The 12437-nt window shown below is 42.9% G+C and overlaps 1 protein-coding gene across 2 annotated transcripts in view; it reads left to right on the top strand.

Annotated features, from left to right (window-relative positions):
- Positions 1-3049: 3049 nt before the first annotated feature.
- Positions 3050-12437, top strand: part of fam184aa (family with sequence similarity 184 member Aa) — a gene marked incomplete at both ends in the record, with an annotated part of 38143 nt that continues 28755 nt past the window's right edge. For both annotated transcript variants that reach the window (XM_083989872.1, XM_083989871.1), the window contains one exon: positions 3050-3217. In XM_083989872.1, the coding sequence (XP_083845998.1) occupies positions 3050-3217 (168 nt within the window). The remainder of the gene's footprint in view (positions 3218-12437) is intronic.

Genomic DNA, 12437 nt, shown 5'->3' with positions numbered 1-12437 from the left:
AAATTTGTCACTCAGAAGAAGCAAATGAATAATTTAGTCAGGATGGACGAGAGATTATGACACCACTCCTTACGCCAGTGAATACTATGATGAATATCAAACTGTATTTCATCCATAGGTCTTACACAGCTGTGTTAATGTTGTTCCACATGAGGGAAATCTATATGCTTGGGCTTCTCTAAGGGATTCAATCCAAATAACACATTTTGTATGCACACAGTGTGCCAAATACAGGCTTTCCACAAGGGATGATGCTGGGTGCTTTGTATGTGGAGTTTGCATGATCTCCCCATCGCTGCATTGATTTCTCTCCCAAAGTCATGCATCTTAGGTTAATGGGAAACTCTAAGTGTGTGACTGTGAGTCTGGATGGTTTGGTCTCTTGATAGGCTCGCCCCTTGTCCATGGGTGTACCCAACCTCTCATTCGATTTCAGCTGGGAGAGCATCATGGTGTGACCCCTGTAGTCCTGGAGACAAAACTGGCTGTTCTCCTTTACATTCATTTTACATTATAGCAGTTTTTGCTGGCAATATTTTGCTGAACATATAGCAACCAGCTTGTAAGATATAATACAGCATGGTGGATGGAAAAGTGTATTAAGTCTGTAAATTACACTTACACAGTGATGTATCAATAATAATAATAATGAGGGTAACATAAACACACTAACAGAAGCTAATCTGAGTCTTTTTAAATCTCATATTGTTGAGCCATTTTCTACAGCTCTGGTTTTAATAAGTGCCTTTCGAAATCATTCTGTGTAGTTGTTTATTGATTAGATACTAGTTAAGAAAACAAAGAATTTAAGTGTGTGTTATAGAATAGAGGAATCAGTGCTTGTTTGAAAACAGCCTCACAATGAGAAGGACCAAAGGCCCAGAGCGACTGTCTGCATATAAACCTATGAGCTTAGTTAAGCTGTCCACACCTGTCAGTGGAATTGCTGCAAAGACTGATCAGGAGGAGCTGGTGCTCAAGATAAAGGCGTCTGGAGAGAGGCGTCCCTAAACGGCTGCAGCACAACGGTGTCAATCAGAAGACAGGGTGCAAGGTGGAGGAAGGGAGGGAGGGAGGGAGATGGAGGTTTAGTGTCAGGGGGGGGAAAAAGAAAGAAAGATTGACAGCCAGTCCCTAACAGAGATGGACCGCTGCACTTGGGTTGTGATTTTAAAAGATTAAAACATGATGACCACACTGTAATGTTACACCGGTCCAGGAGGAGGCCTTGAGTTGTATTAGAAAGGAAATAGCTCCATCTAGAGGAGATAAAGCTCAAGTTAAACTGTGTGAGACATGATTGTGGACGGACTTATAAAACCTTAAACTGACCACATAACCAGTATGAATAGAGATTCCTTTTAAGCTTTGGGGTTTTATAGTAAAATGTAGCAAAGGGGATTAGAAAGCCTTTCCAGTCATCAGTCTGATGCTTTCACACCAATCCACCCAGACACTTAACATGATCTATTTTTGCTTTTATCATTACTTGAAAGTATGCTTTCATCATTGCTGCTTTTATGCTCAAATAGCCTGCGCAATTATGAATCAAGGCAAGTGCAAATACAAGGAGGTGCTCTTGGATTTTTACAGGCAAAACATATTCACATTGGGTGTCAATAATATGACAGTAATACCAATGAATTATGCCATTTAGGCTGTGCATCCACTATTTTGCAAGTGTTCCAGTATTCCACCACACAAAACAGCTCCATGCCCCAGTTTTAGCATTCACAGTGTGCAGAGAATAAACTCTGATAACTTTGATTTAACCTGAAATAATGTGAATTTGAGTAACTGATCTGAAACAGATGCTCAAGGTGAGTTTTGTTAATTTTCCACAAGATATGTGGTTGCGTTTTTCAAATCATGAGCATCACATACAAAATGTTGGAATGGAGGCAGAAAAACGAACTTTAAGAATAAGTTAAAGAGTTAAAGTTAATCCTTGACCTCATAGAGAAGAAGATTCATTTTGAAAGTATCCAGATGGCTTTTGTAGATTGTATGAACTGATCCCCTGAATAAATATTATTTTGCAGTTTGCAAGGATCACCAGCAGATGTCAGTGCAGGATCAGTGACAGCTTCGTCATCTCCAGGGTGATGTAATGCAGTCAAGTGTCAGTGAGGGCCAGCAGCATCTCATCCCATACTGTAAGTTTCCAGTTGCTGGTTGATTTATTTTTTCTACTTAAAGTAAAAATACCAATATAACAAATACGTCCTGGATTCAAATGTTGACTAATGTACAAAAAAAGTAATTTTGCAGCAAAATAATAATATTAATAAATCATATTCATTATATTCCCTATCATAATTATTGATGCATTAATGCGTAAGAATCGTTTAAATGTTGCAGGTGGTAAAGGTTCGAGCAATTAAAATATAATATCATGTTTATTATGGTTTGTATTAATTATCTGTCTTTGCAAAGGGACTTCAGCTGGAACCACTAGAATTTAGGCTATAATAGAGCAGAATAAAGTAGCATAACATAGAAATGTTCAAGTGATACTGTACGTACACAGAGGATACCTCAAATCTGTAACTGAGTAAGTTGCGCGTGTATTTGAAGACTCAAGATATTCTCATCTCTGACTGCCATTGGTTGGGATAGGCATAAACTTCCGTATTTCCGACAGCCCTGAAGGCATCATCCTGCAGCTTGTGAGCCTGCTGTGTGTCCGGACTGACTGTCAGACCTGCTGCTGCACGGCTGCTCATCGTCAACATGTCCGCTGTCCTCTGCAATTAAACGCATCAGCGTGCACTTGTGCACAGAAGCGCCGTTAAAAGCGTTAATGCAACCGAACCTGGGCGCGCGCCACTTGATGAGCATCTGGCGCGCGTCTCCGAGCGCTCGCGCCCGCTTCCTCTGCGTGCGACGGGACGGTCTCGCGCCCCGCTGCCCCTGCTCCCCGTCTTCCTCCGCCACTGAAACCGAAGATTAACCACAGACACAACAATGGGCGGATTTGACGCGTAGCAGTCCCCGGTGCATTTTATTTCAATTTACGGCGTCGCGTTTGGGTTTATTCCCGGTGAAAATGGCGACGGGGGCAGGCTGGCAGCCTCCGTACAACACCTCGACTAGCACCAACACCAAATACACCCCCTCTCCAACGTCCAGCATGTTTTACGACGGGAGTTTAACGCTGGAATACACTCAAGACCTGCATTTGAAGATGAGCAAGAAGATAGCACAGCTGACCAAGGTGTGTGGATGTGAGTGAGTGAGTGAAAGAGTGACGGAGGTGTAGAGGTGAAGTCATTTCGTGCAGGTTGGGATGGAGATGGAGTGTAGTACTGTGGAGATGTGTTGGTGCTGATGTGGGATGGGGTGTCATTTGTAAACATGCTCCTATACAAGGATGTAGAGCTATTTCATTCTGTGTTTTTCACATATAATCTTGTGCAGTTCTGCAGATTTGGTGCTAAATTAACATCTGCTGGTGTTTTGGAGCATGTGTTGATGATATTTGACAGTTATTATGCACCTTGCCTGTTTAATGGTTCACAGGTCACCATTAAGCAGGCTTTTTAAATTAAAGATATGTATTTTTTTCCTGGTGCATACAGGCAGTGCTTGTCGTTTCTGGTTAGTTTGGAGGAGGTGGATTTTACACAACCCAAGACAAGAGTTGCAACCTAATATCGTACTACTCTCTGCAGGCTCAGCTACACTGTAGTACTCTTCATGTAAGAAAAAAAACAAACAAACAAAACAGGCTGTGTTGTGTTTCATGAGTGGTGATGAATGCTGCTGTGTATTTACCATTGTTTAACCTTTGCATGTGTGTTTCTTTTTGTCATGCCAGCCAGGGCTGCCACTGCCAGCAAAAGGGGGCTGAGGGAAGTTATGTAATCTTGGAGGGGATGCAGGGGTTTGGCATGGCTGCTTCTGTCTTTGTAGTCCACCTGAAACCAGTGTAGCATACAGGGATATACTATGTGTCGCTCAGTAGTAGGAGATTTAAGGTGGCAGCTACATTTGCAGCATCACAGGCTTTTGTCTTAGCGGTGCGGGCGGGTGAGATGAAGCAGTTTGTACAAACCAGTCGGTACAAAGGGGAGACAAAGGAAGGAAAGCAGGAGTAGAGGACAGAAAAATGTACATAACAGGCATGGTGATACTATTCCAAGGCAGAATTAGGCACTGTGTACAGTGGGATAAGCTGGACTAATATCCACTGAATTGCATATTGATTGGAAATGTGGATATTCAGGATTAAATTGCTGCTCGATTAAAATGATTTGCAGTGGTGGAGAGATTGGCAGGACGTGATGTGTTTGGATCCAAGCCGGTTCTCAAAGGAGCATAGTACCGGTAGGTGAGGTGAACTCTTGGATGGATACGACAGTGTTTGTCTGTCTGTGTTTATCACACCTGAAAACCGACCCCAGGATCCTTCCCATTGCATGCTGGGAAAGGCTCCAACCCCCCGCCCAAACCCCTGAGCGAGCCTGAGCAGAATAAGCAAGTGTAGTATTTACACGGATGGATGGAAGGAGGCCACAATCAATACATGTAAACTAAGGATTCAACTTACTCAGTGCTAATCATACATTGTAAATAACAAATGGAGGGACGGGTCAGTGGTGGCACCGTCTTCTCCAAACTGAGGAGATGCTTCTTTTGTTTTTCGCGGGTTGCTTTTTGCAGTTTGATCTGTTAGATTAATACAGTAGATAATGAAAGTAATTGTTGGTGGGAGTGGGAGTGGATGTGGTGTAAAGGTCAAGTTCAGGTCACGGTCTGCAGAAGTCACAGAGATGCTTGGTCCAGAAAATGGCTCTCTGAAGATATTTCAGGGATTACGTTGTATGTATGTTACAGAGTTCCTGCTGTTGTATTCTTAAAAGCAAAGAGCACTTCCCTCTGTTCTGTGTCCAGCTGTCTCAGCGTTTTAAAAATTCAAGGTGTTATGGCAGATTTATACCTCTTAGTTTTTTTTTTTTGCTCGCGTCCCCGTATCCGCAGGCCACCGCTATTTGTTTACTCGTCAGCCTCAGCGTGGTGCATTGTTTCTCCTGTGTGGAGAAACATTTTCATTTCAAAAGAGCGACTCAGATATCGCTGCACCATGCCCCCCCCCCCATGTTTCACGCGTTTGTGTGATAATTCTTGCATGAGCCGGATCCAGGTTTTTGTGTGAAGCGACAGTCACTCCACTCTCTGTGTGTGTGTGTGTGTGTGTGTGTGTGTACGGTGATGTGTGAGCGTTCCCTTTCAATTTCCAGTCATGCAGGTATCTGCACCGTTTCCTTCAATAACAGTGGTGCTTTTAGCTAAAACAGGAAAACTAGGACATTTTTTTTAGTTGTGGGGACCTTTGTTGTTTTGGAGCCGTTCAGAGGAAGCGTGTTAAGGAAGATTAAGAAGTACAGAAGACAATATTCCAGTGTTATTACAACTATTTAGCAAGTGTTTCAATATATTTGTTCATAAAATGCCTTAAATCTGATCTGTAAAAAAATATATTGGATTAACTAATTTGATTGATTAAAGGGATAGTTCAACATTTTGGCAAATTGTTCCATTGCCAATGAACCTACTCCTAAAACTATAGGGATTATGGCAGTAGGTCAATTTGCCAAAATGTTGAACTATCCCTCTAACTCATGACCCCATACTCCCAAGAGAAGCTACATCTCCTGCTTTATTCATACCAGTAGAATATAATTAGTGTGATTTTTGTTTAGCAAGGCTGGCTCAGTTTCAAAGCTTTTTATTTCCCAACAACAAGACATGATGAGGTACTTGACCGTAGTCCAGGATCAGACATGGTTATCGTCATGGCGATACAGTAGATGGCCCTGCTCCTGTTCTGACCGAGGCTCTGATCACATGTGATCTGTTTGGGAGTCTGTAGCCGCAGAGATTTGAATAAGACATCCTGGGTTTCATGCTGTTACATCATGTTGAGGAGTTAAACAGCACAAAACAGGTTTTAAATGTATTAAAACCAAGAGAAAAATATATGTTCAGTTCTTTAGAGCTGCCGCCGCTGTCGTCGTATCCAAGGAGAGCTGGAGCAATTCATCTCGACACCTTGGCTGGTTGTTCCCGTGGGAGGCCTTGAATCAACTCCTCAGCTGCTTTACACTCTTACCTGGCGGAGCTAGGAGCTTGTTGAAGAGCTCGTCACATGGAGGAGAAGAGAAGAGAAGGGCTGAAATCTGGAGCTTCTCTTGTCCTACATGTTCACTGGTTTTCCAGGTCGCTTTGATTTGCAGCTCCAGTGCCTGCATGGCTGCGGTTGGTTTGTACTGTAAAGTCCCTTCACAGCTGGACTCCAAGGCTGAAACACTTACAAGAGGCCAAAAGGTCACGTACTGTAGAAGATCAGACAATTGATTTCTACTCCCACTTTCCACTGTGTGTGCATGGCCATGATAATACTTATGAATAAATGATGAGAAAGTATTGAAAATGCCAATGAGGATGACATCAGTGCTATCAAAAGGAATAGGTTAGTCCTGTTAAAGCAGATATCAGCTTCACGGCCGTTTCGGCTAATGCTGCGTTCAAGGCAGGCTTTTGAAACCGTAAGTTACAGCTTCAAGTCACAACTACGACTTGGTAGCGTTCCAGGTAACCCGTAGCTCGTGTTTTTACCATCCTGTTGTCTGTGAAAGTTCCCTATAACGGCCACTCGTAACTTCCGACCCGTGAACTCGTACCAGATCGAACTGGTATGACTTCACAGGAAGGAAAAACACAAAGTACGAGTTTCTTTGAACGCACCATGAGTTAGCAGCCCCCGCCCTTGTCAGGCATCAATTGGTCCTCGTGCTACGTCACCACATTCACGCGCATCCCTTGGCTGCACACACAGCCCTTCATGCCGTTCTCTCTCCTCATTGGATAACACTTGTATCCCACAAGGAAAATTTTCTCCTCGGGTTACAGCAGAGCAGAGTGACGGAGAGACTCGTGTTTAGGCTGAAATACTTCATGTAAGTGATTGCTGACGGAAAATAGGACTATTTAGGACTTATATTAACAAAAACATTCCACTGATATCTGCTTTAAGAGTTGATTTGTTAGTCTGTTAGAGTAAAAGAGCTCGCACCATCATTTGCAGGGAGGAATAGTCAGAGCCAGCGCGACAGTAGTCTGTAATAGTATTAGTGCAATAACCTTCCATTTAATTTGAGAGAAACAAATATTAGATTTTAACTGGGAGACATGTTTACAACACTATAGAGACGTCGGTGCATGAGAGCAGAGCTAGCTGGAATAAGACTCTCCCCCCTGAGTTGATTGTGGATGCTGCCCGGGCCCTCACATCTCTGCAAATGTCAGCGCAGTCTTTAAAGGTTTAGGAGAACACAACAACACACAAGAGCACAGATGGAGGCCTTACAGTTATGTGCACTACAGCGTAAAAAAAAAAAAGGCAAATCTGTTTCCTTTGGTGTATTCAGTCGGGTGAGAAAGTAGATCCAGTGTTTTTCCAGAGCAAACTGAGTCGTAAGATGTTTTACTTAAAGTTTGTGACCTGCTCTTATCAGAACATCACAGAAGACAATATTTCCCCCTCGGCGTGCCCTCGTTCCTGCCTGCTGTGTTTGTGACTCAGCCGCGATGGCGTGCAGCGATGATCAGGGAGTAAAAGTGTGTGTGCACTGAGTGTCCTTGGAGCGTCGAGGAGGAGGAGGCACAACGACGCCAAAAAAAAAAAAAAAAAAAAAAAGTAACAGATGCAAAGTGTTTTCACACCATGACAGGGAGGACAAAGAAAGTGCACTTTGTGCTCTGGCTAATTGGCAACAGAGACTGTGCTGCCACTCGACGTCGTGTCGGATGCAGGAAAAAATTGCGGACTAAAAAGCTCAAATGTCGTGGGATCGGGTTAAGACTATAGCACCTCGGAGAATCGGGCTTCGATTAATCCTTTTAATTAGTGTATATGATGCTAATCCTCTCAAAATGATGAGAGCAGAGCAATGGTGTTTTGTTAGAGACAAAACATGGAGTTGTTCTCCTCCAGAGCTTAGTGACCTTTATTCTGTTGTTCAGTCAATGGCGATCGACTGTAGAGAACGTCCTTTAGCCTCTGTTGTCATTTGGAGCATCAGTCCTCATTTGTCCTCCGCTCTGCTTTTGACACTTGATGATAAAAGGAGTCGGATCGTAAACCTGGACGATGATTACCCCCCTTTTTGGTGAAATTTCCCTGTCAGCCACAGCCATTTGTCCACCACTGTCAAGATAGATACAGTGGGGTTTGATTGATTATACAGCACACGTACAATTGATCATTGCTCCGCCGGGTGCAGAGGAACTGAAGTTGAATTGTCTCTAATGATACATGGTAATGAGGTTCCTCAGGGATGTTTTAGTGGACCATTAAGGTCGAAATTTTCTTTCACGCTGGCAGGAATAAAATGATGCAATTGACTTGATCTTTGTTATCTTTTTTAATATTCTAGGCAAGAAAAGCATCATTTACAAGATTAATTTCAGTCGTTTAGAAGAAAAAGCTTCATCCTAGTGTCAAGTCGTGCCTGATAGCAAAAACCAACACCGTATTTAACAGAAACCATTTTATCTCTGGGACCAAATCCTTTTATTCAGGTCAGTATCAGAGCTGATCTTTGTGCACCAGCCCGTCCACCCTGACCTGCCTGTAAAGAAGCTTAGAGACGGCATTATTCATCATTATTTATCATTATTCACACCACAGCAAGAGGTAGTTCTTCGGTGCTCGTCTCCTGAGGCGGCGACGGTGGCGTGGGTTGGGTGAAAACAGGCGGCTTGTGCAGCTGCTATATTTAAAAGGAAGCACAAGGTAATTTTCCCTCTTCACAAGCCGATAGAGAGACATCACTGCAGCGGGGACCACAAAAGGGGGATTCTGGGTATCTTACTGCTGTTTTTCCAGCATTGAATACCTGAACTCTGTCGCTGCAGGCGGTTGTGTCGCCTTTAGGTTTGGTTTGATCGCAGCCTCGGGCCTGGAAACTTTCCTGTGAAACCCCCTCTCTCCCCTACATAGCCCAGAGAGGAGAGGGAGAAGCTGCAACCTGCTGTCACTCTCCTCGCTTCGCTTTTATTGTAAATCTTGTCATATGCAGGCGTGGTCATGTGAACGCTCTGCTTCGTGTTTGCTCATGGGTGATGAGACGAGATAAAAACAGGAGGAAAAATTACAAGGAAAACAAATGCTTTGCACTTGATGTCGGCTACAGCATGTCGATAAGAAAGACATCTATGTGTATTATTGATGTATTTACCTGTGTGTGTACGAGGCTCCCAGCTCTCTGCCGCCGAGAATGTTAATCACGGCCCGTCAGGCTGCACCTGTCTGCTTGACAGATGCCATAGGATGTTCGAACAAACTGTTCTCTTCTAAAGTGTTTACAATTATTTTCAATGTTTCTGGGAGTTTTTTAACCAGTTTTCTGACTGTAAAAGTTGACTTGCTAGGGATATTTCAGTCATTTTCATGTCAACGCAAGACTTGCTATTGCAAAGACCAGAGAGCTCCGTGAGGACACATTGGAATTGTGATGAGTTTGATGAGGAAAACCAAGAAATCCCATTAGCCTCCGTAGCGTAGCTCTGAGCAGCTCACGGCTCTGCTCCGCCGTTCTAAAAATAGCTTGCACCGACAATTAAAGGTAACGAACCTACTGCTAAAACTATAGGGATTATGGCAATGGGCCAATTTGCCAAAATGTTGAACTATCCCTTTAAGGCCGGCTGTTATCTTCAAAAATCTAAAAATAATTACCGTTTCTTCTCAAAGGTGGTTGTTTGATCGCCCCTGGAGACCACATTGAAATCTGAGAACCGCATCAGCCCTGTAGATTAAAATCTGCAGAATAAACACACAATACAACCAGTCAAATTCTATCATGTCCATCAAATTAGATGTAGGAGCATGTAATGGGAAAATATCCCAGCGGTGATTGAAATTGCATCCCCATATACACTGTACAGTATCCTTGTAACTTGGCAGTGAAGTGTTTATTAGAGCTGTCACTTTGCCTCTGCACAGCCTATAATCATGAGCGTGGACTGTAATGTGTGAAGTATGAACCACTAGACTATGTATCTGCCCCTTAATTCATTTGGATTTGAACGCAGCCCACACAGCCCACTGCTCCACTGCCTTTGTAGATGTTCTGTCCATTTGCGGCGTCTCTCTCTGCCGCCTCTGTGATCATGTCAAAGTGGGGACGTTACTCCACAGCAGCATTTCACTTTTTATCTGAAATGTTCGCATTTTACATTTTGCACATTCACAGATAAACCTGCATCATAAATTTCTCCATCAGCATTTAATATTTTTTGCTTGATAATTAATTATCAGACATATTGTATATGCAGTTATTGATGAATCCACTGGCTGTTTATTCCAGCATTAGCTATCAGATAAATATGTAATTGAAGAATGTATTTTATAACAGAACCATTTCTGACAATGAAAGGAGTTGCATTGTGGAAGATTATTTATAGGAAAGCACGCTTTAATAATGTGGGACTGGAGACACAAATAGTGATGTGAGGTATCTTTATTCCTGGGAGATGGAGAGACAAAGGAGAAAGGAGGGGGGGAGTGAGATGCAGAGAGAGAGAGAGAGAAGGGAAAAAGAACAAAAAGAGGGAGAGATAAAAGGATGAGAGCAAAGACAGAGGAGAGAGAGGGAGAGATGAAAAGCAGCAGGCATGCCAGCGTCATTAAAATAATCATGTATAATTAAAGTAACATTTCCATGGCTGACTTACTGCTGAGAATCAAAGGCTTGCAGTAGGACCTACCTTTCTCTGAAGGCTGCTGAAGTGCGAACATGCTGTCGAGGTAACACCACCGAAGCCTGGGTTAATACTGAAACGCTGCAGCAGTGCTCTTTCACAGCTCCGTTCAGACTCCAGGCTCAGATCACACGGCTCTCATTAACAGGATGAATTCAGGTTTAGTTTTTATCAAAGTCAGGTTTTTTTTTTTTTGGAGTCGAGCTCAGTTTAACTGTGACCTCTGAGTCTGTGCTGCAGCAGCAAACTATTTTTAGTGTCATGAGCTCCGGTCGAGGTTGATTGAGTCGTGATCGTTCACAGGGCAGCTTTGAGGCCTCAGTGTTGGTGCTTATCTTCTACATGGAGCAACTGATGGAAGAGCCTTTTTCTAATGATGCATCCAGGCCCAGCTCCAGGCGTGGGCACGGGGGAGCGAGGCGCCATGAAATCATCCGGCTTCATCCCGAAATTGAACAAATAACGAATGAAAATCTTTTATTTAATATTTTGTCTATGTGACCTGGTTTTTAAAAGTCATTACTGATACTAGTAATGCTTAAAGTGCCGTGTAAGTAGCTCACTAAGTCAATGTTATTCTCTCAGTGCAGTAAAGCTTTCAGTAACCACAGAGTTCAGTTCACTGCTGTGATTATTACAGGATGGATGTTGAAGTGGTCTTTAAATGTCAGTCATAATTCAATGGCCGCTTTGCCGTCGTTACACATCACACCATGTAATTACCATGTATGTGCCCATTACATGCTGTACTACTGGATGCATGTAGGCAAACTTTTCACTTCACCTGTAAGTGGGAGGGAATGTGGCGCTCCTGGCTGTGATGCCAGCAGGCCTGTGATTTAGCTGACCATGACTGAATATTAGCTGCTCACTGGGGGCTTCAATTTGCTGAAGATGATTTTTACTCTTTTTTTTTTCTTTCCAAAGCTTCTGCATATCATTTTACCTCCAGCACTTACATAAAACCTTCTCATAATCCTGGAGGAGAGAGCAAGCATGACTGACAAGATGTGATTCACTTAGGTTTGTGTGTGGAGTGCGCCACAGCGACCGGAGGGTTCACACATATCTATTTGAAATATTTCCCCTTTTTTTTTTACTTACTTGCCTTTCTATTTCTATTGTTTCTTTTAATCTTGAGTCATTTATTTCCATGTTGCTTATTTGTTAAAGGGACAGTGAAACATGTTGGCAAATTGGTAGTAGTTTTAGGAGTAGGTTTGTTATTGTCGGTGCAAGATATTTTTTGAACGGCGGAGCAGAGCGGCGAGCTGCTCAGAGCTAAGCTACGGAGGCTAATGGGATTTCTTGGTTTCCCTCATCAAACTCATCAAATACACAATCCAACAACTCCAAAACGCTCTGGTGGACAAGTTGTGACCTGCACATTCACCACGATATGAGATAATAACAGAACGTTTACGAGAATGTGCAGGTGAATGTGCAGGTCACAACTCTTCCACAACAGCGTTTTGGAGTTGTTTGATTGTGTATTTGATGAGTTTGATGAGGGAAACCAAGAAATCCCATTAGTCTATGGTGGACAGACACACAACTGATGATTTTTTACATTTCAGAGCAGCTGCTATGAATCTGTGTATAATGCAGTCTTTAATCAGAGGCTGAAATCTGTTTCTCTCCTCTCCTGATTTTATTGGTATTGATTT

This window comes from Trachurus trachurus, assembly GCF_905171665.1.
Source record: "Trachurus trachurus genome assembly, chromosome: 2".
Lineage (NCBI taxonomy): Eukaryota > Metazoa > Chordata > Actinopteri > Carangiformes > Carangidae > Trachurus > Trachurus trachurus.
This window is presented reverse-complemented; position numbering and strand designations above follow the sequence as displayed.